At 51.3% G+C, this 27,816-nt stretch overlaps 1 protein-coding gene across 1 annotated transcript; it reads left to right on the top strand.

Annotated features, from left to right (window-relative positions):
• Nucleotides 1-611: 611 nt before the first annotated feature.
• NOL6 (nucleolar protein 6) lies at nucleotides 612-27,816 on the top strand. Its single transcript, XM_071581307.1, has 26 exons — nucleotides 612-673; nucleotides 747-950; nucleotides 2,563-2,679; nucleotides 2,941-3,120; nucleotides 3,705-3,873; nucleotides 4,601-4,735; nucleotides 4,880-5,043; nucleotides 5,496-5,616; nucleotides 5,973-6,031; nucleotides 6,196-6,297; nucleotides 6,826-6,941; nucleotides 7,322-7,499; nucleotides 7,847-7,969; nucleotides 8,130-8,278; nucleotides 9,042-9,117; nucleotides 10,665-10,805; nucleotides 11,093-11,210; nucleotides 11,417-11,571; nucleotides 11,811-11,974; nucleotides 12,401-12,553; nucleotides 13,750-13,847; nucleotides 14,785-14,909; nucleotides 15,069-15,158; nucleotides 17,764-17,961; nucleotides 26,083-26,184; nucleotides 27,424-27,816. Exons 1-26 carry the CDS (start codon nucleotides 668-670, stop codon nucleotides 27,571-27,573), a joined length of 3,393 nt encoding a protein of 1,130 aa, XP_071437408.1. The 5' UTR covers nucleotides 612-667; the 3' UTR covers nucleotides 27,574-27,816.

The raw sequence follows: 27,816 nt of genomic DNA, 5'->3' as shown, positions 1-27,816 counted from the left end.
TCCCAGGCAGAGATGCTGTGAAAAGCAGCGAGCAGAAATGTGCTCTGAGGGTGACAACTGGGCAGGACATGGCATTACTCTGCTTTCCCTGGCATGAGGAAGGGTGAGAATGTGCCCTGGTCTGTGGCAAGTCAGATGCAGCAAACACCTGCAGGTCGGAGAGAATTCAGTTGCTTCTGTAGAGGCGTGTGTATGTAACATACACAAAGGGGATATTCCTCCTGCTCCGCTGACCTGCACGCTCCCGGTGCCCCTTCCAGCTATCCACGAGGATGCTGCTGGTGCCCCTTCCAGCTATTTAGGAGGATTTCGCTGGCTCCCGGTGCCCATTCCAGCAATCCAGGAGGATTTCGCTGGCTGCCGGTGCCCGTTCCTGCCAGCCAGGCGGGCTCGGGCTGTCAGCAGGCCACGTCCAGGACGTCCACCGCGACCAATGTCCAAGTACCCCCAGACGGCTCCGCGCCCGCCCGGAGGCCGCGGGGGCCGCAGTCTTGAGGCAAGAAGGGGACATTCCGATGCTGATGGGCGCCGCCATGTGGGAGGAAGTGACGTAACACACAAGCCCCCTCGTGGGCGGGGCGTGGGCGGGGCGGCCAATGGGGTAGCGGAGCCCGGCGGGGCGCGCGCGCCGGCGCACGTGGTGTCGGGGCCCACGTGGGCGGCGGCCATGGCGGTGAGGGGCGGCGGGGCCGGGGGGTGCCGGGATGTGCTTTACCGGGATGTGACGGGATGTGTTCTCCCTGCAGGGCTCTCCGGAGGCGGCGGAGGAGGCGGCGGCGCAGGGCTCGGAGCGCTCGGCGCGGGGCGGGAAACGCGTTGCCCCCGCTCCCGCCGACCCGCAGCCGGCCAAGCTGAGCCGCGCCGAGCTCTACAAGCCGCCGACCAGCGAGGAGCTGAGCCAGCTGAAGGAGACGGAGGATCTGTTCCACTCCAGCCTGCTCCGCCTGCAGGTCAGTCCGCGCTCCGCCTCGCTGGGGGCTCCACTGGGACCCCGCGCTCGGAGCTTCCCAGGAACCCGCCGGGGAGGAGGCCCCGAAGCCCTCCTGGCCTGGTCGTTCCGCTCGGCGGCCGCTCCCCTGCAGCAGCTAGGCACGGGTTTTCCCACTGTGGTTCCTGTGAACATCCCGCGCCAGACTCTCTGCTTCTTTCACACGGTTAAAACGGAGCTCCTGCGGCACAGAGCTGCGGTGCGGTGAGGGGGTAACCTGGCCAGCTGTGCCCAGCTGCTGTCTTCAACCGGCTGCAGGATGGGCCAGGACGGTGTTTTTTATGTCCTGGGAAGGCAGGCTGTTTGTGTTTAGGGCAGATCAACTGTTGGCTAAATCACAGAATCCCAGAAGAGTTTGGGTTGAAGGAACTTTAAGGATCATCTTGTTCCAGCCCCATGCTGTGTACGGGGACACCTTCCACTAGATCAGGGTGCTCAGGGTCCCATTCAGCCTGGTCTTGAACACTTGCAGGGATGGGCCATTACCAGCTTCTCTGTTAGTGCCTCATCACTCTCACAGGGAAGAATTTTTTCCTAATTTTTAATCTAAACCTGCTTTATTTAAGTTTAAAACCATTGCCCCTTGTCCTGTCACTGTGTGCTGTCGTAAAAAGTCTTTTTCCAGCTCTCTTGTAGCCCTTTTAGGTAGTGAAAGGCTACTGTAACTCTGTCCAGAGCCTTCTGTTCTCCCTGCTGAACAATCCCAATTTTCTCAGCGTTTCCTCATAGGGGAAGCACTCCATCCCTCTGATCATCTTGGTAGCCTTCCCTGTACTCACTCCAACAGTCAATGTCCTTCCTGTGCTGGGGACCCCAGAGCAGGATGCAGAGCTCCAGCTGGAGTGTCAGCAGAGCAGAGGGACAGAATCCCCTCCCTCACCTGCTGCCTACCCTGCTTTGGATGCAGCCCAGGACACGTTTGGTTTCTGGGCAGTGAGTGCCCATGACCAGGTCATGTCCAGCCTCTCACTCGCCAGCACCCCCAAGTCCCTCTCAGCAGGGCTGCTCTTGGTCTGTTCATCCCCCAGCCAGTACTCAGCATTGCCCTGACCCAGAGCTGCACCCTGCACTTCATCATGTTAAACCTCATGGGGTTCCCATGGGCCCACTTCCTGAGCTTGTCCAGGACCCTCTGGATGGCACCCTGTCCTTCAGGTAATTGTAATCTGGGTGATTTTTATGAGGAACAATTTTCATCCCCTGGGTACTTGCTGGTGTGGGTGACAGGGTCTTTAGGGCCTGGTTTGTGGTGAGACCCTGCGTGGTTGTTTCCTGCAGCTGATTCTCTTGTCATACAAGGAGCCTTCCCTAGAGCTGTGCCTGTGGGAGTTACATCAGGTTTTTTTGCCTGGGCCTTGTTGAGGTAGTTGATTGCAATCCAGCGCTTCACAGAAGATGGCAGGAGTTGGTTGAACTGCCAGTTCCAGGCAGGAATTGTGGAGAGCTTTTGGTGTGTCCCCCAACTCACCTGCTGCCTTCTGCACCAGGGTTGTGGTTGGTGCTGCAGGACAAGGTAAAGGGCAGGAGCAGTTCCAGTGTTGTAGCTGACTTTGAGCGTCCCTTTCCCCCTACAGATTGAAGAGCTTCTGAAGGAGGTGACATTGAAGGAGACGAAGAAGAAGAAGATTGATGCCTTCCTCCATGAAATTAACAGCCTGCTTAGTACCATCCCAGAGACTCCAGAAACTGAGGTGTGTTCCAGAGAAATGGAGGAGGTGGCAAGACCCCCAGTCCTGTGTGGAGCAGGCTGTGCTGTTGCTGTGCAACAAAGGTCCACATTGACTGTCTCTCTTAGGGGCTGAAAAAGTAATGCTGGCACTGTTTTATCTTAGAGAGGAAAGGGAGACACTGTCTTTAAGCCCGGGGTGCAGTCTCCTGCTGCTGTGGGAGGTCCCTGCATATCCCCTCTTGGTTATGCTTAAGAATGTTCCATGTGTCCCATCTGTTCTCAGCTCACTAACCAGGCCTGGCTTTCCAAGGATGTGAAGGTCCCATTCCTGCAGGTGCCATTCAGTGTGAAGGGAAGGTTCCACTTTGTGCCCCCAGCTGAGCTGAAGGTGGTGGGCAGTTACCTGCTGGGCACCTGCATTAAGCCAGAGATCAACGTGGACGTGGCTGTGATGATGCCCCGGGTGAGTCTGTCTGTGCCAGCTCCTGAATGACCAGGAGCCTGGCTGGGCCCTGTCCCCTCCTGTCCTCTCTGAGCCCTGTTCTGCCCTCCCATTCTTCAGTGAGGTTACAGCATCTGGATGTGCAGTGTGGTGACTCCCACGAGGAGCTGAGGAGTGCAGCCGGACCACTTGCTTTGTCAGAGCTTGCAGCTGCTTTGATCTTAGTTCCTCATGAAGATCTTCCTTCTCTCTGCCTGCACTGAACATTGCCAGGGAGATAAATGCTGTCTGGTTTTGTACCCCATTGCACTTCTGCCCTGGCTCCCAAGACTGTTTTGGGGAGGGTGATGTTTGAAGGCTTGCTGCCCAGACTTGCTCTAATGGGGTTTGAGTCCAAGCATGCCCTGTTTAGCTGCTGGACTCTGCTCCGTCTCCAGTGATCCTGGAGCCTGGTGAGCCAGCAATGAGCTCCTTGGGGCTGTAGCCACATGGATGAGATAGGGCTGCCTGTTGGGCCAGGGAGAGCTATGAGTGGTGTAATGTCTCGAGCTGAACTGGGCTCTACAGGCAGATGAGGTGGGATTACTCCATTCCTCTATTCCCAGGAAATCTTCCAGGACAAAGATAACCTGAATCAACGTTACCACCGGAAGAGAGCTCTGTACCTGTCCCACATCGCCCAGCATTTCTCCAAGAAGAAGCTCTTTGGCAGTGTGAAGTTTGCCTACATGAACAGCAACCATCTGAAGCCCATCCTGCTCCTGAGACCTCAAGGTGGCACTTAAGCCTTGCCCTGGTGGGGGTTGTGAGTGGGTTCTGGTGTTGGGTGGAGGGCTGTGGTCTCATGCCACGTAACATGCCCTTTGGAGGGGGATCACTCTGGGTCATGATTGGTGATACATTTTGGATGCTTCCCAGTTGTTTTCTCCCTTCACCCAGAGCCTAGACCTCAGAGTCCTCTTCCCTTGCCAGTTCCCCTCTGCAGCTTGGCTGGGCTCCCCAGCTTTGGCTTTGCTGGCTGACACACCCTGTGGGGTACTTCGAGGAATTAAAAAAAATAGCCTCTACAAAACATTTCTGTGTTTAGCAGTGTCCTTCCTTTCCCATCCTCCTGCCTTCCCCAGGCACCCGTGTGCAGCCTGGCTCCTCCCTGCTGAGATGATGTGGGATGTGGGTGCTGCTTGTTTCCATAGCTCCTTGGAGACAGTGGGTTGAGGTCTGGGGCAGACGTAGCATGGTGAGGCCAGGGCAGGCAGGAGGGTGCTGGGGTACCAAGCTGGCCAGTGGGCAGGAAGATGGTACTTGGCCACAAGCAGCATGACCTCAGGGTTACTTTTGGCTCTGGGATGTGGTCACCCTCTGCTCTAAGATGATTTCCACTGCTGCAGAATATCGTTGGGAAAGAGCTTTTTCCTTTTGCTGAGCTGGGGGTGCTCCATGTTTTTTCAAGTTAATCTCTGACATCTCTTCCTCCTGCACACCTGCCTGGTGGTGCTTACAGGGAAGGATGAGAAGATGGTCACTGTCCGACTCCATGCTTGTCCTGACACGGGTCTCTTCAAACCCAGCCGCTTCCATCCTGGCAAGAACAACGTCCGGACTGCCTGGTTCATGGAGCAGGGCACTCCCAAAGAAGGTAGGGCGTGGGACTGGGGGAGAATGAGGCTGTTTGTCTCAGCCTGAGTCTGTACTCAGTGCCTGCAGATGGGCTCACTGCGGCCCTTTTCTGTGAGCAAGAGGTTTGTGATTGGGTCCAGCATGCTGTCACCTCTCCACGCAGGAGCCACCGAGCCCCCGACCCCCCACTACAACAACTCCATCCTCTGTGACACAGTGATGCTCTCCCACCTGCAGTTCTTGTCTAATGCAGCCACTGACTTCCCAGGCATGAAGGATGGCCTGGCCCTCCTCAAAGTTTGGTTGAACCAGCGGCAGCTCAGCAAGGTATGTCCTGTGCCAAGGTAGGCTCTGCTTACCAGGGTAACCTGCCTTTGGCCTGCTCAGCTTCCTAGGGTGGAAAGGTGGTGGTTTGGTCCTAGTGGGTGAGGTTGTGGCTGTGCTTTGAGCTGTGTTAGGTTTCACAGAGCTCCATCCTAACCGGTGGGTTGCAGTGAGTTCGTGGTACCAGATAATCATACTTCTTTGAGATCTCTGCAATAATGTGGATTTTTTTTTGCAATTCATCCCATTTCCCAAGAACTCTGGCGTGTTTCCTTCCTGTAAAGGGGTCCATATGTTCACTCTATGGTGCTTTGCCTCAGTGTCTTCCTGGCAGGGCTGGGGCTTGGGCTCTGACCTGCTCATGATGGCAGAGGCCAGAATCAGTCATGCAGTTGGTCTCTGAGGCTTGTGGTGCCCTGTTTAGCTCTTGTTAACTCAGCCCTCTGTTTTCACAGGGCTTGGGGTGCTTCAGTGGCTTCTTGGTCTCCATGCTGGTTGCCTACCTGCTGATGAAACGCAAGATTGTCAAGATGATGAGTGGGTACCAGGTGTTGAGGAGCACTCTGCAATTCCTAGGTGAGTTTCTAGAGGCCTATTTGGGGAGGGAAGGCCTGGTGTTAGCAGAGTTCCTGCATGAAGCCTGAATGCAGAGGGGAAAGACATAAAGAGGCAGTTGTGGCTTTTTTCTCTCTGATGCTGAGTGAGACCCTGTAAGTGCGGTGGACAGGAGGGAATGAGGCAGCAGGGCAGGGGTGGGGGATGCAGCTTTCAGAGGGGTGGGTACGGCCCATCAGAAGATGGAGGCTGGCACTGCACTGTGGCACTGTTAATGTTGTGACACCACAGAGAAACTGGCACGTAACTATGCCACTGCCACCAGTGGGGAGTGATGTGGGTGATGGTGTGATTTGTTCCTTCCTGTCTACCCACAGCCACCACTGACCTGAGCGTGACAGGGATCAGTCTAGTGAAGGATGTGGATCCCTCTCTGGTAAGCAGCCCTCTCTGGCGGACTCCTGCCTGTGCCTTGGCTGTGCTGCCAGCACTCCTTGGGCAGGCACATGCCTGTCACAGGGATGTCAGATAGCAGCAGTATTGGTGTGTCTTGGTGTTTGTGCTGTGCTGTAGTACTAAGGACTGAGTTTGCTCTTCCAGCCTCTCCTGGAGGACTTCCACCAGGCATTTGAAGTGGTCTTTGTGGATCCCTCTGGGCTGGTGAACCTCTGTGCTGATATGACTGCCAGCAAATACCACCAGGTACCGAGCAGGTTGTGGTGACACCCTGAGATGCTGACTTAGAAGTGAGCTGAAGCAGGCAGAGAGTGGTTAGGTGTCTTGGAGGAGGAGGTAGCATCTGAGGAGGGGATTCAGTGTTGCTTTTTAAGCTTTTAACATCTCTGGCTCTGAAGCTTGGAAGTGAATTTTAAGATGTGGGTGTAGTGCTGTCTTATGTGTTGTCCTTGAATGATGGAGGAAAGTTGTTTCCTCTTGTAGACACTTTTGGGTGAAGCCAAGCAGATGTTTAGCAGACGTAATTTTTTGTAGGAGAAAAAAACCACCGTGATGTCAGGGACATTAAGAAGGGACTTCGTGGCCCACAGTGAGAGTGTTGGTGACTTGGCTTCATGCTGAGGACAGAGTCTGTCTGGGATCGGGGTGTGCTGGTGACCCTGGAACTGGGATGGCCATGGTTGTTGGGGGAGGATCGGTGACCACTGTGGGAGGGATTTGCTTTGCATCTCCCTTCCCATTCATGCTCTTGCACTGTCCTGTCTCGTTGCTTAGGTGCAGTTTGAAGCCAAGCACTCTATGGAAATGTTGGATGACCGCATGGTGGATGGCTTTCAGGCGCTGCTCATGACCCCAAAGCCCATGCTCAGAACCTTCGACCACATCTTCCAGTGAGTCTCTCTGTGCTGAGGAAGCCTGTTCAGAGAGGAGTGGAGTGCTTTGGCTCTGGGCTGGGGTAGGTTTGAACCTACCTGGTGGGAGGTGGCCCTGCTGAGCTCTGAGGTAGACACTGATGCCTCTTGCTCTTGACTGTTCCTGCTTTTAATGTATAGAACAGCCTCTCAGGAAGAGGGGGACAGTCCTTTAGCCTTTGGGAATGTTGACTGTCCCAATGACCAGCATCTCCTGTGGTGCATCCTGAGATGCTAAAGGGCATTCTTGTGGCTGTGACCCTCAGCTCCCCATTTTGTTCATACTCAGACTTGTTACCTGTCTCTTGTATGGGATGTGGTGGCAGAGGTACATGAGCAGCTTCTCCTCTTCTCTGTAGCTTGAAGCATGTGTCCAAGCTGCAGGGTACCTGCAAGAAGATGCAGCTGCTGAATGAGCTGATGGATCGGGGTGGGAACTACGTGGCTGCAGCCCTGCCCTTCGTTGTCTCCCTGCTGGCACGTGGTCTGTCCAGCAGAGCACAGCTTGTGGCTCACTCCTTGCCCCAGATCCCCGAGGTAATGCAGCTTGGCAGTGACACTGTATCCTTTGCAACACATGGGAGGGGTTCCTTGCTCACTGGGGAAGGAGACAGGCTTGTATCCTTAGTAGGGAATACAGCCCCAGGGTATGGGCTGCAGCTGAGTGGCTTAATCTGGGCAAAATTCCTGGCCCAGTAATAGGACAGGGTGAAGACAACTTTTTTTTATATTGGGGAGACCTGTAATAGGCTTTCCCTGTCTGTGCTTGTCCAGGCACCTGGGAACATGTAGCTGGAGTTTCATCTAACAACACAAAGTCCCAGCAGCTGCTGGTCCAGCAACTTCATCTCTCCTTATGCTTCATGTTCCCTGTTTTCCCACAGTGGCCAATTGATGCCGAGCCCCCAAAACACAAGGATGTTGGGTCCCTGACATTTGGGCTCCTGTTTGTTCCTGAGTTTGCTGCCAGCACGCTGGAGAAGGGACCACAGGCCGATCACCCCAAGGTGAGGGGAGTCCAGCTCATGCCAAGTGGGGTGGAGCAGAGCTGGTGCTGTGCTGTGGTTGCAGGTGGCTGCAGGGCTGGGTGGTGATTATGGGGGTGTTTTGTCCAGCGCCAGAAGTGACCTGTGTCCCTCTCCTGGCTTGGTCAATGTCCTCCCACAGGCCCTGGAGTTCCGAACGTTCTGGGGAGAGAAGTCAGAGCTGCGGCGGTTCCAGGATGGCAGTATCTGCGAGGCTGTGGTGTGGGAGGCCAGCACTGCCTGCCAGAAACGCCTCATCCCCGAGCAGATCATCAGGCACCTACTGAAGCTGTAAGTTGCATTGAGCAGCAGCTGAGGCTGGGGGGCCTGTAGCTCTCTGGGGGTCCCTGCTGTTCTGCTGGCTTATGTCATGTCTCTGGTAACCCCATTATCAGCTTCGTGCTTTGGGGGATGTTGTGGGTAATTTTGACTTTGTGAATTCTGAAAGTCATTTCAGTTGTGCTGATGCTGTGAGCTGCTTCCTCAGAGCAGGTGGTGGGGTGGGCAAGCGCATGGTGATGTAGCTTCTGCTGGAGGTCATGCTGAAGGCCAGGAGACAGCATGGTCCGGCCCTCACAGGCAGATGGGTTGATGGACACTCATGGTCAGAGCTGGAAGAGAAGCTGTCTGGACCTTGCAGGATGTTTCATGAAATCCTCCGAGACCTTGTAGTGGTTTACAAGGATTGGTCTTCCTATGGCAGTGGAAATCCTCTCTGTAGTTTGTACCATTAGCCAAAAATGAGACACACTTGCAGAGAATGAAGGAGTTGCCTGTGCCTCTTTATCCTGACTTGAGGATGGGTCTTGTGAGGAAAGGCTACCCTTTGGTGACTTCAGCTTTGAATCTTGTGAAGCTGCTCAAGTTGGTGGGCTACTTGGGTGGATAACTTGGGCATGGCAGGAGTGCACAGATTGGGTTTCTCACCAGGACCTTCCTTTATGGAGGCATTTCTCATCCTTGAACTGACCCAAGCCTGTGCAGTGTACAGTGTCAGGATGAATAGGTTGGCATGTCATAGCTCTTAATGCTTTTCATGTCTTCTTCCACACAGCCATGCAGATATTCCCGAATCCTCCATCTGCTACACAGGAGCCCTGCTTGAATCTGTGATCAGGACTGGGCAAGAGGTACAATTGCTCCTCCAGTGGGGCTGTGGGTTTCTCCAGAAAGGACAGTAAGGGAAGGGCTGAGTAGTTCCCAAGAGAATGTAGCGAGGAAAAGGAAAATTAGTGCCTGTGGCCACTTTGGTCAGAACCATGGTGCTCTCCTTGAATCTGCCAAGTCTTTGGCAGCCAGGATACAGCTGCTGAAATCATTCTGCTTTGGCATCTCCCACACCTCATTTTGCCCTGCAGGTTTCCCACTGTCCTACTCCCTCTGCTTGTTTGCCCTCTGTCTACATGTCTGAGGATGTATCAGTGCCCCACAGTGCTCTTCTAGCTACACGTTTAAGGTCCTGTGTCCTTCAGGACATGGGCTAGACAATTCTGTGCCTTCATCCCTTTGGTCCAGCTGGGAAACCCAGGAAAAGAATCCTTCCTGTCATGGTGCAAAGTGGTAGATCATGCTGCAGATGAAATGTGCAGCTGAAACAAACTTTCAGACAGAAAAGATGCATTTTGGAGTCTGGGAAATGGTCCCCTTCCCAATTTCTGCTTTCCAGGTTGTGAAATTAAAGCCTGGAGATAAGCCATAAGCACTTTGACACAACTTAGTTGGTCTGTTATAAAACAAGCTCTTTACATGGTTGTTGGATGGAGAAGGAGATTGTTTCATTTCCCCCTTTCAAGAGGGGATCTAATTTGATGTAAAGATTCTGTGCCAGGGGACCAGTTGTGGTCTGTGCAGAGTTGCGTGTCAGATTTGGTATGAGGTGCTGGTTTTTACAGCCTGTTATGCCATGAAGCAGGAGGATAGGAGGATCCATGTGTGCCTTGTCGCAGGAAATGAAGGATGCAGCTGGCCCTAGGCAGGCAGAATGGGATTTGTTGTTCGGGGCACACCCTGCAGAGGGTGCTGCTGCTCTGCCGGAAAGCCCAGTCTGCATCTGAGCTGAGCACTTTGGTGTCACTGCTGTCTCCTCCGGGTGCAGGCTGCCCTGCTGTGCTTTAGAGAGATGGAAGCAGCAATTTTCCTTTCAGTGCTTCTCATCTGCCCTGCCAGGCTCTTGTGATGCCTTGGATATTTTCTGCCTTTGCTTTTGCCATACTTGAGAGCTTTGCCTTGGCTAAGGAGATAGTCAGTGCAGTTTTTCTGTTAAGTGCTGCCTCTGTTGGCATTGTGGTAGCTGGTGGGGAGGCAGTAGCAGAGGTCTCACCTTGCCAGTGTTTAACCTCTTTATTCCCAGATCATTCTTGGCTTTTCTTTTCCTAGAGTGGATGGTGGCAGTACAGCTCTTGGTGCTGCTCTAGTGTCTTGCAAAAGAAATAATTTTTGTTGCCACTGGAAATGCAGCCTCTGGGATGCCTGTGGCTGCTGGGGAGCCACAGACAGCCTTGTCCTTGTCTTCCCTCTCTCTCTTACCTCCCCATTTTGCTGAGTGCTCTTAACAGAAGCTGCCCCCTGGGATGGCAGTGCTGGCTCCTCAGAGCTTGGCTGCAGTGCCAGCCCATGAGGATGAGTGGGTGTGCAGGAGTGAGAGACGTAGATGGAAAGGCTCCCTGTGTGTCTGCAGGCATCAGGAATGGGCGAGGAGGCCATGGTCAGTGTGGTCTGCTCCTACGATGACCTGAGCCGCAAGCTCTGGAACCTGAAGGAGCTGCCGCTGACAGTGACGGCTGTGCAAGGTGTCCATCCAGCCCTCCGCTACACAGATGTGAGTGTCCCAGGTTGTGGCCATGCAAGGGGGTCTGCAGGGAGCTGGGGGTGTGCCCTGGGGTGGCAGAGGACCAAGAGACTTAGTCACTTGCTGGTTTTGTGGCCCTTGTAGCGACGTAGTGCATCTTCTTTGCAGTTCTGTCCTTTGGGTTAGCTGTGCAAAAACTGACTAAACCCTCTGTGCTGGAGGGCTTTGCTGGGGTGGGAGGTTTGGATGAGGGGATGTACATTGCCCTAAGGTGTCTGCTCCCCATTCTCATTTGCTGGGTGGCTGTTCTCTCTCAGGTATTTCCTCCCATTCCCATGAAGCCGATTTATTCCTTCCATAAGCTAATCAGAGCCAAGCATTTGCTGCTTCCTTTGGAGGAGAAGCCCTGCCCAGCCTACATAACCCCTTTGAAGAGTAAGTGGGGAGAGATGCGAGTGAGAGATGATATGGTGGAGGGAAGTGGAGTCAAGCTGGCTCTGTTGTTGCTGAGGTGGAGTGCTGCAGGCAGGAGCAAAGCCCTGGCTCCTGCTCTCCTGCTGTAGTCCCTATCCAGACACCTCTATCCAACACATGATTTCTGTGTAGGACTCACTGACCTCCTGTTATCCCTTTGCCCCCAGTCATCTGCCACATGGAAGGCAGTGGCCAGTGGCCACAGGACAAAGAAGCCATTAAGCGTATCAAGGCAGCTTTCCACCTCCAGCTGGCTGAGCTCCTCCGGCAGCAGCACCAGCTGGTTTGCAGACCTTCAGTCACCCACACTGATGTGTACAAGGTAGGAGGGCAACTGGGACCTTCCCCAGACCTGATGTTACTGAGGAAGCAAGTGGGGGGGGGGAGCTGTTGGAGTGGTCCCACTGGACAAAACCAGAATTTGCATGGTGGGCCTAGGAGAGAGTGTGGAGAGTCTGCGCTGTTGTCAGGACGCTGCTGTTGCATCCCTGAAGGGCAGTGTAACACAGAGCAGCCTGCTTATGTCCTCACCAAGCCTGACTTCTTGTGCTCCCATCTCAGGATGGCTATGTTTTCCGTCTCCAAGTGGCCTACCACCGGGAGCCCCTCATCTTGAAGGAAGTGGTCACCCCGGAAGGGATGCTGAAGTACCAGGACACAGAGGAATCTCGGCAGCTGGAACTGGAGACGTTGCATCTGCCCTATCTAACCAGCTCTCTTCATGGGTATGTGAGGCAGAAGGTGCCTGAGGGGTCAGGATGTGGGATGTGGCGCCATGGAGGTGCCATTGGATGTTGGAGGGTGATGGAGGGCAGAGGAACTTATGGTGGCAAGTGACCCTTCAGGCCATCTCGTGGGAGGCTCTTCAGAAGGATGAAGGGATGAATGTGGGTGTGGGTGGCACCAGTTTTCACCCTGAAGTCACTGGTGTGGGGAGACAAGTAACAAAGACGAGCATGGTTAGAGAGGAGCATGAGGCAGCATTTTCCCTGTGTTCCACTCAATACCGAGAGAAAGTACCCTGTGCTTGTCATGCTGTGTAAGTGTTCCTGGTGTATTTTTGCCCCTTTCTTCTTTGTTGCCAAATACCCAAGGGCAGTTTGGGTCCTGGGATGCGTGGTTTGAGCAGTGGTGTGTCTCCCTCCTCGCAGGCTGCAGCAGCAGCATCCTGTCTATGGCAGCACCTCCCGACTGGCCAAGCGCTGGGTCTGTGCACAGCTCCTGAGTGACAGCATCTCTGAGGAGTGTGTGGACCTTCTTGTGGCATTTCTCTTCCTCCACCCAGCCCCTTTCACACCACCCAGGTGAGTCTGAGGAGCCCAGGCTGGCCCAATGGGGATTTAGTGCCTTTTTCCTTACCTGGGATAGAAGAAGGATGGGATGCTACTGGGGCAGGAGGTGTTGAGAGGATTCACAGCAGGGAGCATGAAGCCCCTGTGCTGTCAAAACGCTGTTTCAAACCCTATTGGGACTGGTAGCCAGGGGAGATGGAGATGCTTGGCACTGCGAGGCTGTGCCTTTCCCTGCCCTGTGCACTGCAGAGAAAGGGGGAAGCAGATAAGGATGACAGTGGATGTTCTTGTATCCTCTTGGTGCTGGTGGCACAGCTGCAGAGTGTCTTGTGCCTTCTGGAGGACTGGTGAGGCCCCTTGTTCTGGGGGTGATGGCCAGGAGAAGCAAGGTGGGGGCTGAGTTGTGGCTACCTACATGCCAGGGCTCCCTGGTTCTCCAGGAAGGATGTAATGGCAGTGCTGGTGGCTCCAGCCTCCCTTCCTCCTGGAGAAGACTTCCAAGGGAAGGACGAGGGGTTAGCCACTGAAAGCTGAATGGAGCAGTGTGTTGGTAAATAACCCCACAGAGCCTGGCAGCCTTGCTGGCCCCTGGCAGATAGATGTTGGGGGGCCCAGAGGAAATGAGGTGAAGTTAAAGGAAATGTTTTTGTTCTGTACAGAGTCAAAAGGTTATTATGCCCTGTACTCAGGGTCCAGTTTCCTTTCCCAAAGTAGCAGGATTAACAGTCTGATGCCTAGAATGCTTTCCTGTCTCCCAAAATAGCAGGAGCCCTATCTTCCCAGCTGTCTGGCTTGTGCACATGTTGTATTGTAGGGGAAGGGCACAGTGAGAACTTGGCTGGTGTTCAGACCTGCACCAGAGGTGCAGCCCTTTCCAGGGGAGCAACCCTTTCTCCATCTCCTTCTTGCTCCAGACCCAGGAGTCTGGGTGGGGAGGGCATCAAGAGATGGGTCAACCAGGAGGCAGTGTTTTACTTCCTGCCTGTTTCTTTCTTTGGAGGGAGAGAGGAACAAGGGGGAAAGACTTTCCTTGGGGATTTGGAGAAGGGGAAGTGTCTCAAACTTGATCTGGACTTTGCTCTCCGACCACAGACATCCCTTCTTAGGCTGCATGTGGGCTTGGCATTCAATCAGTCACCCCCAAGTGCAGCCCTTCTTGCTGCCAGGAGAGCAAATGCCAGTGTTGAACTGTTTTGTCCTGCCTGCAGCTCTCCCCAGGTAGGGTTCCTGCGCTTCCTCAACTTGCTGGCAACCTTTGACTGGAAAAACAACCCTCTGATTGTCAACCTAAACACTGGCCTCACAGGTGAGCAGACTGCAGGTAGGAGAGCTGCAGCATGAGGGGCTTGAGCCCTTCTTGTTCAGTGCCTGGCTCCAGGGATCTTGGATACAGGGAGACATCACAGCTTTGCTGGGGACAAGGACATTTTCCACTCTTACTCCTGTCCTCTCATGCTTCACTTTGCTACAGCGTGAGTTTGGTTTTGGTGTGGGTTTTTTTTCCCCTGCCTGCGTTTGAACAGGTGGATCTCAGTGATGATGCTTTGTTGCTTCTGGTCTTGTTGAACTTTGTGGCAAACCTGGGTGGTATTGGATGTGGTGTCTTTGAAGCCCCCTGTTCCTGCCCTCTTGTGTTTTGTCTGTTGGTCATCTTTCAGATACATTCCATCTTTCCCCAGGAGCCAGAGGAGACCTTGGGATTGTCTTGGCTTTGCATAGTCATGGGGTGGGGGAGATGGCTACACCCAGCTTTTAAAGCTGATTTATAAAAAAGGGTAGAGCTGCTTGGGAGAGAATTGGGTTTTGGAAACTGATACTTTCCAAGGTGCTCTCCAGCTTTTTTAATGAACTAAAGAGCTGTTTTTTCCCTACTTGGGGTGAAATAAAAGACAAAAGATGGAACACTGAGTACAAACTGTCATTGGCTTAAAATGTGAGTTGCCAGCCTGTGTTGGTGCCAGTACCTGCTCTGTCTGGGCACACCAGAGTGGGTTTAGAACGAAGGTCCATCTAGCCCTGCCTCCTGGCTCCAGAACTTCCCACAGGCAGATGCCACAGGGAAGCATGAGTGTGGAGCAAGCCTGAGGTGAAGGAGCTCTGGTTGCAAAGGGACAGTGGGTTCAGAGGATGGGAGAGGATAAAGCCTGTTGCACTGCCCTTTCCTGGGCTGCAACAGATGGACAAGGAGTCCAGAGGGCTGTGGATGGGACAGAGCATCTCACCTGTCTGCCTGCCCTCTCCAGACACTGACTGCACAGAGATCAAGAACAAGTTTGTGGCTGCTCGGTCTCGCCTCCCTGTCATGTTCATCGCCACCCCCAAGGACCAGTGGAGCTCCATGTGGACGCAGGAGCGACCCTTGGCACAGGTGAGCCAGGCCCTTTGTCCAGCCCCATGGTAGCTGCTGGCCTGGGGCAGTTCCCTGCTCCCGGTGCTGGAGCCAGCTTTGGCAGCCCTATGAGTGAGCAGAGTCTCTGTGACTTCCAGGACTGCAGAGTTTCACCCTCTGGCTTTCTTCCCTCTCCAGATCCTGCACCGCCTTGTCGTGCTTGCCTCGGAGTCTCTCCATGCCCTGGAGGAGCAACTCATGGACCCACTTAACAGCCAGGATGTGAAGGTAACCCTGGGGCACCAGCACAAATGTGTGTAAGCTCTGGCAAAGTGTACTGGTCTTTGGTGGTGATCACTGGGATGTGTTAGGAGGATTCAGGCTGTGGCCACTTGGTTGCCCTTGGATGAAAAGCCACCAGGATGGGAAGATGGAGGCTGGTGCCCACCTGTGCCACCCTGCTTCTGTGGGACCCAGCTCTGCATAGGAACTTGGGGTGATGAGGACAAATATATTTTGTTTTTTTGGGCCGTGAGCAAACCCACGATGGTCCTGTGCCAAACCAGTCCTGTGTTCATGGCTGAATCAAATGGTTGCTCTGGGAGACTGTATTTTGGTGTAGCTGTGCAAGTCTGGCTTATGTGCTTGAGTCTACAAAGCTCAGGGTTTCAGAGGTTTTGGCAGGACACTGAGAGGCACTTTAGGATGAGATTTTGGTTTGAGTGGAGGAGTAAGGCCGTATGTAGTTTAACCCTCCTCAGTTTTTCAGTGATTTTATTTTCTAAGTAAGTTAAAACATCCATCACTGAAATGGACCTGAGAGATGTAGATGTATTTATTTGCCCTTTGAATGGAAATATACATGTGGTTTGAAGGGTTGCTTGTTGGTGTACCAAGTAGTGACCCAAGCAATTGAAAAGCTCTAAGGACTAAAAAAGCCAAATGGTGGTTAAATATGATAGATTCACATTAGGAAAAAACCAAAAGAAACAAATCAAAAACCAGCATATATAGTGGATTTTCTTGTGCCTATGCAGTATAAAATTTACTGATGTTGCTTTCAATTCTGCTGCATTTTTCACTGAGAGTATCATAGGCAGTAACACTACTTCAGGCAGTAGCAGTGTGTGTCACAGGGCTGTGAAGGAATGAGACGTGTCCAGTGTGCTGCAGCCACAGTGCTGACCCAAGACTGAAATTCAGGAGGTGCACTGTGAGCTGGGGATGGTGAGCTTCTGAAACGAGCTGTCACCTGTCCATAGCAGCCTCCCAGCACCTTGAGTTGGCCTCCTTGAGCCTCCTTCAGTCTTCCTTCCTCTTGGACATTACAGTCGAAACTTTTCCAATTTCCAGGCTATCCCTCTGTTCCATGCAGGCATCCTCCCAGGCCTGCAATGTTCCTTAGGGATAAACATGACATGTTGTTTCCAGGGCTGGGAATCTATTTGTAAGCAAAGGTTGGGGCAGGGAGGAGGGAAAAGCCTGTCCAGTTTTGGCATTGTTTCCTCTACCCATGTACTTTAGAGAGTGCTCCAAGCTGGCTTTTTGTCTTTGCATTTGGGTCACATGGGGATGTCCCCACTCTCATGCAGATACAGACATGGGTTTGCGAACTGTTCCTTTGCTCCCAGGGAACATACAGTAAACCATGGACTTCATCTTTTGAGTGGGAAAGAGGGTCTGTGTGGACTAGACCTGGGGCTCAGTGCTGGTCACTGCTGTTCTTCATGTGTGTTCTCCCCAGCCTGGCTTTAAACCAGCTCTGAGCAGTGGGTTCTCTTCCAGTGCCAAGTTGAGCAGTGTCCCGTGCCTCTGTTCATGTCTCTGCATCATTTGTTCCACGAAAATGTACACATAGTTTTAAGTTTTTTCCATTTTAATGCAGCTGTATCCACAGCTAGATCCTGTCTGTTCAAATATTTATGCATCTGGGATTGCTCCCCTTCATTAACAGGGCTTGCTCTCACCCTCTTGTCTGCTTGGTAGAAGATGCTGCTGCCCTCTGGGGCAAATCCTGTTGGACAGATGGGACCATCCCTTTATTACACAGCTCCTTGTGTCCTCTGGATGTTGTTTGACTCCCACGGGCTTCTTGACTCCCCTCAGGTTCTGGGACTCTGCCATGTGCCACACCTTGAGTATTGTGTTCAGTTCTGGGCCCCTCAGTTCAGGAAAGATCTTGAGGCGCTGGAGCGGGTCCAGAGAAGAGCAGCAAGGCTGGTGAAGGGACTGGAGCACAAGTGCTGTGGGGAGAGGCTGAGGGAGCTGGGGTTGTTTAGCCTGGAGAAGAGGAGGCTCAGAGGTGACCTCAGCACTGTCTAGAACTACCTGAAGGGAAGTTCTGGCCAGGTGGGGGTTGGTCTCTTCTCCCAGGCACTCAGCAATAGGACAAGGGGGCATGGGCTCAAGCGCTGCCAGGGGAAATTTAGGTTGGATATCAGAAAAAAATTCTTTTCAGAGAGACTAATCAGGCATTGGAGTGGCCTGCCCAGAGAGGGGGTGGATTCACCTTCCCTGGAGGTTTTTAAACTGAGACTGGATGTGGCACTGAGTGCCGTGATGTGGTAAATGGACTGGAGTTGGACCAAGGGTTGGACTTGATGATCTTGGAGGTCTTTTCCACCCCAATCGATTCTATGATTCTATGAATGCAGTTACCTGTTTCAGATCATGTGTCTATCCTTCTCTCAACTGCCCACCCCACTGCCATGCACTCAGGTGGGCTTCCTGGGGTCTGTGGCAAACTTCTAACATTAATCTCGCAAAGGTTTTGCCTTTGGTTTACTGCTTTCTAAGGAGAAGAAAATAAAATGTGGGCAAGGACTTGGGAAACCTCTCTCATCTCTTGTGCTCACCTGTGTCCTGTATTAAGTAGCACTGTTTCTCCCTGCAGATGGTCTTCCGCCCTCCTTTGGACTTCTACGATGTCCTAATCCACCTGAATCCAAACCAGATTCCTCGGCATCTGGAGAGTGTGGACCGGCCAGTGAAATCCTTCTCCCGTGGTGTGGTGAAGAACAGCAGTGCCATGAATATCCTCTTCCCTGTGGTGGATTATGACCCTGTCCAGTGCTACCTCCAGGAGCTGAGAGTAAGCAGGGCCAGCTGGGGAGGCACAGGTGGTTCTGCCTCAGGGGGAGGGGAGCTGCCTACTGGCATTCGGATTTCCTGCCACTGCAGGGTGTAGTTGGTGACATCTTTAGGTAGTTGGCATGGAGTGTTGATTGCTTCCTCACCCAAAGACCTGGGGGGTGCATCACCTTTTCCATGAAAATAAGAATGCTGCTGATGTGAGAGTGAGCTCAGATACAAACCACGTGGAGCTTTTGTCAAAGAATGTTGTATTTCAGCATAAAGATAGCTTTAAGCCATCTGTCTCTGGTCAGTTAATTGACTTTTTATGGCTTCTTGCACCAAGTGGTGTGCACAATGGACAGTAGCCACACATTTTCTGGGGAAATCGGCAGGTATCCATGACATGGTACCAGTAGCCTTCCTGCTGTTGGGCCAGTGGTTGTGTGAGCCACAGGGGCTCAGTGTTGGCCACAGGATGGTTTCTCTGTGTGTGACTACATGCATGGTGACAGAGGAAGTTGGTAGTGTGGGTATGTGGAGAACATCAGTAGGCAAAGTCATTGACTGTGTTCTTTTCCACCACGTGGCCAAGCCAAAGCCTCAGCAATTTAGGGAGACACTCAAGCTGCTTGATGACAGCAGTGTTGCATGCAGGATCTGGACAGCCAGTGCTTTACAGGTGTGCAGCATCTACCACTTTGGCCCTTCAGATGTGGTAGCTGAGTGAAATGTTAGTGTGCAGAGAGGTGTGGCTGGGATGACCTCTGATCAAAACCTGTCTTGACTTTCAAGTGCCATCATCCCTTACTCACGGAAGTGCTGTGAGCAGTGTCAGAACTGTCAGCGTAGGAATCATAGGCTGGCTTTGGCAGGAAAGCTGCTGTGGAGGTCTCTGGACCTGTTCCCCACTCAGGGTAAAGCCAGCTTTCACATTAGAGCAGGCTGCACTGAGCCCAGGCCAGCTGAATGCTGACCGTCTCCAGGGATGAAGATTTCCTACCTCACTGTCCCTGTGTTTGGCCACCACTGTGAAAATGGTGCCTCAACTGAAACTGCGTTTTAAGCTGAAAGGTTCTGGGCCCTTTCAGTTCAAGCTGTGCTTTCACCTTAACCAAGGTATCATAGGAAGTGGGCAAAGAAAACTTACCAGAGTATCTTTGAAGGTTTCCTCATCCTGGACACAGCCCTGTTACCTCCCAAATTCTGTGCCAGCTGCATTGCCCGTGGGAATCTGCTGTGTCTTCAGCAGAGCTGCCAGGTGCAAGCTCAGTTCTCCTGTCACGTACAGCAGGTTGGAACAGTCTTGGGTAGTGAGGAAATGAGAGACAGGGATGCATGGAAAACCTCTTGAAATTGAGAGAGATCTCAAAATTATCCCTCAACTTCCCTGCAAGTGACACTGCTTCTTTAGTTGGAAGTATGTGGAGAAGAGGAGATGCTCAGTGCTCTCCTGTCTTTGAGGAGGAAGATGGACCTGGAGGTCCTGCAGACATGTTGTAGAGAGCACTGGGGGATTTCTTGGGGTCCAGGATATGCAAGAAGGAGAAGCATCCTGCACAAGAGTTTTAAAAGGGAGCAGGAAGCAGATTTGGAACTGTTTGCTAGTTCACTTTCTTTCCTGGTGTCTGGATCTGAGGGGTCATATCAAGACCAGCTCCCCTCTTTTATTCCATAAATGATGAGGATTTGACCCACTGCCATGAAACCTCAGCCAAGAGGTGCAGATGTGGGTAGGAAATGGAGTTTCTTAAGCCTGAAATCCTTCTCCACACAGTGCTGGAAGCGGGTTCTAGAGCTGAACAGAGCCTTTCAGCAGTTGCCAAGGTGCTGGTGATGCCTGTGTACATGGGGCTGGAGCCTCTGTGTCTCTGAAGGGGTCAGGGCTTAGGCAGTCCTCATGGAAACTTGGCAGATGAATGACTGCTTGCTTGAAGGGGAGCTGGAGGCTGTTGGGACTGCAGGCTCTTCAGAAAGGGTGTTAACTGCTTGTCACAGGTCTGGCTGTGAGTTGAGGCAGTCAATCAGGACACTCACAGGGGTGTGTTGCAGTTTGTAGGACATTTTTATCCTTCTAGACAAGCTGATGTCAGTAAATGGTTCTAGAGCTGAAAGGCACAGAAGAGACTTCCCTGGAAAGCAGCTTTCATTATCCTTTAGGCAGTTTTGGCTTACTTGGTCCAGTCAGTAGTGGCATCCAAGCTGTCTGAAGTTTTACTGCCAGTTTTTTCTAATACAGGTAATAATAGGTTTGGAATAGAGTTTGATCAGATTGCAAATTACAGCTGGTCCTAAATCCACATCGCAGTGAAGAAACACAGATATGAGCAAAGGTCATGGTGCCTTATTAGAAGCAGTGTTTATTCACTTAGTGTCTCTTTTTCTGTGACCTGAGGGTGCTTAGGAGGGAACAGAGCAGGAACTGGTCACAGCGTTCTCTGAAGAGTGAGTTATGGGGTAGAGAGCCTGAAATCTCCCTCAGCATCCCTGTCTGAGGGGCTTTTCCTTGTCTTGAAGGCTCTTAGATACTGCTTTCTTCCCTTGTGGCCATGATATTGGAGGTATTTTGCAGTACCAGTTCACTTATCATTCACAGCATCCAGGCCAGTAGCAGACAGACCTGAAGGGGCTGATGAATATCTATTTTTCCAGACCAACAGGTGTTTCTTCTCCTGGAAGAATCAGAGGTGATGCTGCATGTGCTGTCAGATAACTTGGCTACATCCACTTGGGTTGAAAAGCCTAGAAAGTTGGTTTTGCACTGCAGGATCACCAGCAAGCCAGTGATGCCAAGCTGTCAGTAGAAGCTACTCCATCCATCAGAAATCATCTGGCTTTGTGTCTTAGTGTATTGTTGTTCCCGAAAGACAAGATCTTTTTGTCACCTTTGGCTTTGCTTGGTAGCCTCTGCATCCCTGGAGTATTTCTCTCCTTCCCTGGCTTTTGCTGCTCCTCCTTGTCCTGCAAGCTGGGAGCCCTGGAGGATGATCCAAATGCTGCAAGAAGTTGGAGCCAGAGAGGAGTGTGGTGACAGCAGTGAATCCTTGAGAGATTTTGGATGAGAAGGCAGTTGGATGCAGCACAGACTGGCTTTGATTCAGAGTCATTTGCTCTCTCTTAATAGCACAAACCACAGGATTGAGCAACAGAGCTGTAGCCGTGGCTGACAGTGCAGCCCTGGTGGGTTTATAGCAATGAAGGGAGACATCTGTCACACAGATGCTGTGAAATGTGCCCTTCTATGAGCAGAAAAAAAAATTGTCCTTTACTGAGCTTTCCACATGAGAAAGGGTTTAAATGCCTTAGCATATTGATTGAGTTGAGAGGGGCAGGGAATGGCTTCTTTTCCAGTGTCCTTAGACCAGCAACCAGGAGATCCACTCCTCTCCTGTCCAGCCTGTTTGCTCTGTTCTTCTCAAGGCAAAGGGGGTTAGCAAGGCAGGAGTGCTCTGGAGCTGCAGGACTGCTGCATGCCTTCTCCAGGGAGCCTGATCAGAGAAGAAAATAAAGGAGCATAGGTGTTGCATCCTGACTGCTTTAATTTTTCCTGCTCCAAAGAGATGTGCTGCAGGAACTGGCCTGAGTTGTTCTGGTGCCTGGTAGGCTTGGGGTGGAGATGAAAGTCTGGCTGTGGGATTCAGGGGGCAAATTCTTCAATTCCAGGGCAGATCTGATACAGATGGCCTGTTCTGTGAGTCTGTCCAGATAAGGAAGCTTTGCATACAGATGCTTTTAAGGGAAAGCTGGTGCCAGACATCCCACAGAGGGCTTCCCTGGAGCTTCAGCCCATCACCAACCTCCCTGCCACTTACAGTCCAGAGCACTTTGTTAGACAAACCCTGGGTTGGTTCTGGGTGGGGATTTCTCAGCAAGGCTAAATGAAGTGTCTCAAATGAGGCTGTCATTGAATCTCCATTGTGTCATGTTGTGTTGGCTGTTGAGCTACAGAACCCCCAGGTATGTGCTGGGGATGTTGTGTGGGAAGACTTGGTCAGTGCACCTGCTCCAGTGTGGCTTGACTGTCCTCTGGACTCACGAGACCCTCCAGAGGACACGGGATTTATGGACATCCTTGTCATGCCTGTGTGCAAAACCCAAAGGCTCTGGTCATCTCCCAGACTGTTCATTCATGGTGGGGAAAATTGGATGAAGCTGCCTGTGCCATGTCCATCTGCATGTGTATTATGGCTGTTAACAAACCTCCTATTTCTTACTGGATTTTTGGCCTCCCCAGGTCACTGATGTGATGTGCTGTTGTTTACTGAGATTTTGGTTTCTTGAGCTGCATGTGCCTGAGGAAGAGTCTGTGGCAGAGAAGCTGCCCATCTTGTATATGCAAGATCTTTCCGGTGTGAGAGAGCAGAAAAATGTTTCCTGCTTTATTGTAAACATTATTCCCTTTAAAGCATTTGTTTCACCTTCAGACAAAACCTATCAGGAAGAGTTAGAGCCCTTTCCTTTCTTCCTCCCATGGTGTAGGAATGTGTATCTTCCTGCTGCATGTTAGGAAGGAATTACTGCTAGTACAAATTGTGTCTCCTACAATATGTGAGCTGTGCTTATGTGATGTAGTTGGAACTGGGGAAATCTTTTCAGGTCACCCTCCTGTCCTGTTTTGACTGGCAGGGCTGACTCCTCATGGTGACTCCAGGCTGGCAGAGATGAACGGAAAAGACTCTGTGGGCTCCCACAGTATGGAGGAAACCTTCCTGTCTGCATCTGCATCCTTGGAGGGGCAGAGGTGGCAGGAAATCATCTGCTCTTAGAGCTGCAGGTAGCTGTGTGACCCTCAGCACAGTGCCCAGGGTTGGGGCTGAAAGCCCATGCTTAGGGAAACATCAGCTCCCTGTGCCTCTGGGATGAGCTGACAGGGTATTTGTGGCTGCATTTCTTCTGTGTTGGTAATTCCCCCCAGAGGTTTGGTAGGATTTGTCCCATAGGAAGTGTCAAAAGACTTTTGACTCAGATGGATTGGTGGACAAGGCACGTTTGCTAATGCAGCCAGGAGAACAGGGCTGGCTTTTTCCTTGCCATACTGCTGCCACCCCAAACTCCCAGGATGAGGACATGCTGTCATGAGGCACTCAGAGGGGGAAAAGTTTCGATAGTTTGCAGTACCTTTTATTAGCTGAATCTCAAACTCAACACTGTGGTTTCCTTTCTCTTTTAAAACCCCTCTAACACGGTGCTGACAGTGCTTCTTGCCCTCTTGGGGTGTAGGGGAAGTCTGTGTGTCACATAACTGAACATGGGGACAGGTCACTGTAGGATGACAAAGTGCTCAAAGTTTTAACCACAAATGTAGTTATTTGTTGGAAGAATTTTTAACAGGGGGTTATACCGATATTTTCCTTGCTAAGAGCACTTAAAGTACTCTGAGCACTGAGCAAATTTTGGCATTTGGCCTCTGAGCTGCTGTTGAATCAGGAAAAGCTGCTGTAGGACACATTTTGGGTACAGAGACCTCATTAAAAGGCTCTACCAGCACCTGTGATGCTGTGAGCCTGATCTGTTGGTAGTAGCAGTGAAAAAATGGGTGGATAAACAGTGAGATCAAAAAACAACAATGTAGGTACTTAACTAGTGATGAGCACTTAGCTCATTGCAAAATCCATGCTTCAGATGGAGCTGCTTAATCTGGTAATCCCATTTTAGAGCAGGGTGTTGTTCTACTCACTACTTTTCTCCATCCATTTCATTCCTACAACACTGATGGTTCCTTACAGAGTGTGATCTAATCTTCCAGGTGCTATACACCCCTTTCCTGGGCAATGAGGCTCCTCCAAACTGAAGCCTGAGCTTGCAAGTCCCTGATGTCTCTATGAGATGGGAAACAGCTGTAGTTCTTGATGATGGCAGGAGGGCTTTCCTGGGGCATTGAAAGCTGAATTGCAACCAAAGATACAGCATCTTGAGAAGGGAACAAGGATTCAAATGTACTCCCTGTCTTTTCTCTTCTTTTTTTTGAAACTTTTTCTTGAGGAAAGTGTTTGCAGGCTCAGATGAGCCCAGTGGCACTGGGCATGGAACATGGGATGTGGAAAGGAGGGTGAACTGTTTGGTTTTACTCCCCAAGCCTCTGTACAAACTGAAGTGCAGTGACTAATACACCAGACCCTTTTAATGTAATTTCCCAAGAGCTGAGTGTTTATAGCTCAGTGGGCCAGGTCGAAGCACTGGATGATGCTGGGATTTTGAATGGGATGCCATCCTTCTAACATCTGCCCTCTGGTCCCAGCTGTCTGGAAAAAATGGTGTTGGGTCTCAGGCCAAACAGTGGTTTTACTGGGAAATGATCTGAGCCTGGGAGGCTTTCCTGCAAATGCTTCTGGCTTCTTGCCCAGCAAGATGTGTCTGTAAAAAATAGCTTTCTCATAAGGAGCATCGTGTGGCATCTGAGGCCTCGTCCTGTGGAGTAGCTGGGCTTCTTCAGGTTCTCACATGCTCTGCTCCTCTTTGGTTCAGAAAGTTGCACATTGAGGGTCAGCTTTATTGCCCTTCCTTGAGTTTGCCCTCCCTCCTGCTGTTTGCCCTTTGGCTAAAGGAGGAGTCTTCCCTGTTGACTGGGCTCGGAGCATAACCTGTCCCTCTCAGCCTAGAAATGCCAAGGTGGATTGCCTCTTTCTCAATGTATTTTTAGACAGTGGTTTTCCTGGCTGGTTTGGTGAAATAATGCCTTGACCAGCCTTGCCCCTGTGAAGATCCTATGCAGTGGGATGAGCTGGCAGTTCTCAAGATCTTCCCATCTTGATGACCCAATTGTATTGCCCTCTGTTTCTGAGCTGTTTCTGTCTGAACTCAAATCTGTGTTGAAAGGTTGCAGACAACACCACCCCTCCTTGCTTGTCAGGTCTGTGTTCTCAAAATGCTGCCTCATGCTTTAGGATCACTGGTAACACCAACCCAGTCCACTTTTTTTCCCTACTGCAATCTGGTATCTCCATACAAGACCCCTTTCAAGCTTGCCTTTGATGTTGGGGTTTTTTTAAGCACATCCTCAAGAAAACCTCATGATACGGTTATGCCAGCAAGACCTCTCTTTGTAAAAGCCGGGAAACAAGGGAATAGAGGAGGAACAAGTGTTGGGGAGCAGTTGCTTGGCTGTCTTGGTCAGCTGCACTCAAGGTGCAGTTCTCTAGGTATCAGTATGTTGGGTGGTGAGCTGTAGGACCAGACTTTAGGGTTTGAAACGTTGGATTGTTTACTTCTACTGTGATGATCTTCCGTCTCCTTGCAGCCCTGGGAATCCCGCTAGCATGGGATTGGGGGAAGGCAGACTGGGCTTTAGTCATCTCTTTGTGCAAGATCTCTTTTTGATCTTTGCTGCCCAGTACCACCAAAGGAGATGCTCACTGATGCCGCTGGTGAAACACAGGGGCAAGGAGGACAGATTCCTGCAGTGCCTGTATGGAATTTTCCATCTCTTTGCACCTCACAGAGCTTTGTGTTACTTAAAAATCCTGCTGCTGTATTTCCTTTTTGGATGCTGTGTGCTGGCAGCTCATAGGCAGTTTATCCTGGGAGAATAAGGAGCTTTGGTACCTTGGTTGCACAGATTGCAGAGCTCAAGTTACTGGTCTCCAGTGAAAGGTCCTTGACTGGGGTTTGTCTTTGCTGCCATGTAGTGAAATATGTTCTGGCAGGATTCCTGCTGGCAGGGCCTCCCTCATTCTGTCTGATGCACTGTGAAATTTTGAACATGGTTTTTGTACACTGGGAAAGGACAGCTTGGTAGTGCCAGGTCCAGCTGATGGAAGACCGTGGTGAGGGCACCCAGTGGGTTTTCAGTAAGGGGGCTTGCTCTCCTAGGGGTGGATGCTGATTCCTGGGTGCTCTTGCAGGCCTGTGGGAAGTGGTGGATCATGTTTCTGTCCTTGGAGACAGCAAGGGTTAGTCTGTGGTGAGATCTGCATGCAAAATTTGCAGGCAGTGCACAGTATTCATCAAGAGTGGGGGAAAAGACACCTAGTGCTTGTCCATGGGCTGCCATTTTCTTTCTTTGTTGGGAATCCACTGAAGGAGTTGCAGTTTTGGTCCTGTCTGGTGTGGAACTACTGTGCGTTGCTGTGTAAGGAGACTGAATCAGGAATGGTCTTTGACTCCTGATGTCTTGTACAACCTGTGCTTGTTTTCTACCCAGGATGCCTTCAGTGATCTTGCCATGTTCTTCTATGACAAGCATGGTGGAGAAGTGATTGCAGTTTTGTGGAAACCTTTAAGCTTTCAGCCTCAGCCTTTTAAGGTGAGTTTTTTGCTCTGTTTTAAGCTTCATGTTACCTTTATGCCTCGAAAATTTGAAGGTTTTTTCTTTTCCGCCCACATTATAATTGCTTGTTGAACTCTCATCAGCCCCAAAGCCCTTTGAGGAATGTAGCTCATAGTTCTGTCCCTTAAAAAGAGTGAAACCAAGACAGGACTGAGTCCACAATGCCCTCAGTCATCAGCAAATCTGAGAAGGGAACATATGTCTCTGGACAAGCACCACGGTCATGGTCTGAACAGAGCTGTGTGTCCTGGGTGCTGTTCCCTGGTCCCATCTTGGGAGATGGGTGATGCATCATTTGCCAAAGAATTTCAGTGTATGCAGCAGGCTGTGCCATTCTCATGGCTTTGGGTATCTTACACAGAAATACCCGACCCACAAGAAGCTGGGCTGGAATGCAAGCCCTGGTCCGTACTGCCCAAAGCTTATCTGTGCAGAGCTGTTTTCCAGCTCCAGTGTGTGGGCTGGCAGACTCTAGAGGGTGGTTAAGCCAGGTGTGAGGTGTGCTGGAGTGATTCATGCTGCTTTCTATGAAGGAAAGACGCAAAGAAACCGGTTACTCATGGCTCAGACTTGGCAGCCCAGGCTCTTCTGCTGTCAGTCCCTGGGTGATTTATCTCCCCTCTCGTCACGGCCAGAGGGCATCGGCCATTCAGCCTGGCTGGTGTTATGAAACCTGGTTATTCACAGTGGTGAAACAGAAGAGATGCTTGCATCGGAGCTGAGTGTAGCTTGATTAAACCATGAGGGTTTTGTTTTTTCTGCTGATGGAGCTGAAGATCTCTTCCCGCTTGAGGTCTTGACACCCACCAAATTGCAGAGCAGAGCCCAAAGCTCTTACTCAGCCTTATGCTGTGGTCTCTTTTGCACACCCCTGTGCTCTGCTTATACAGGCTCTGGCCATACACCTGCACACCCTTCCCATGTCTGTCATGCCCCTGGCCATTACTTTGCTTCCTCACTTCCTTGCAGTCTTCGGGCTGTGGCTCCAGAGTAAACTGTAAAAAGGGCTGGAAAGGGTCAGTCTTGCACTCTGTTAGTTCTAATAATGAGCACTGGTGGTGTTGGGAAGTGAAAATTAGGGAATTGGGTGCAGTGGTGTAACAGGGTTTGCATGTGACAAAGCAAGAGAAAATATCTTATTTGGGGCTGGCAGAGGTTACAAAGCAACTTTGAGCAGGTCCTCCCATTTGTGCAACATTTGTGTGTCCCCCACAGGTCTCCAGCATGAAAGGAAGGAAGGTGGCAACTCTGAACAATGAGCTGGTCTGTGTTCCCAATGTGGAGGCAATTCTGGAGGACTTTGAGGTTCTGGGAGAAGGCCTGGTCAAAAGAGTGGAAGCTCGTACAGAGAAATGGACTATCTGAGACTGCTGAGAGGTTTCAGAATGACCTGTCCTGAAGCAGTTTGTTCACTCTGGGGATGTTCCTTTTTATAAATCAGTCCTGGAAAACGCTTTTATCTTTCTAAATCCCAGAACTGTTTTATGCTTATTTATCTTTATATGCCTTGTTCATGAAAAGCAATGGGACCTATTGTTGTTCTCAATAATGTAAATGCCTTTTTATTTTGAAGAAGATATAAAGATGAGATAAAGCTTTTGAAAGTGT

Source organism: Pithys albifrons, chromosome Z (genome assembly GCF_047495875.1).
Source record: "Pithys albifrons albifrons isolate INPA30051 chromosome Z, PitAlb_v1, whole genome shotgun sequence".
NCBI lineage: Eukaryota > Metazoa > Chordata > Aves > Passeriformes > Thamnophilidae > Pithys > Pithys albifrons.
This window is presented reverse-complemented; position numbering and strand designations above follow the sequence as displayed.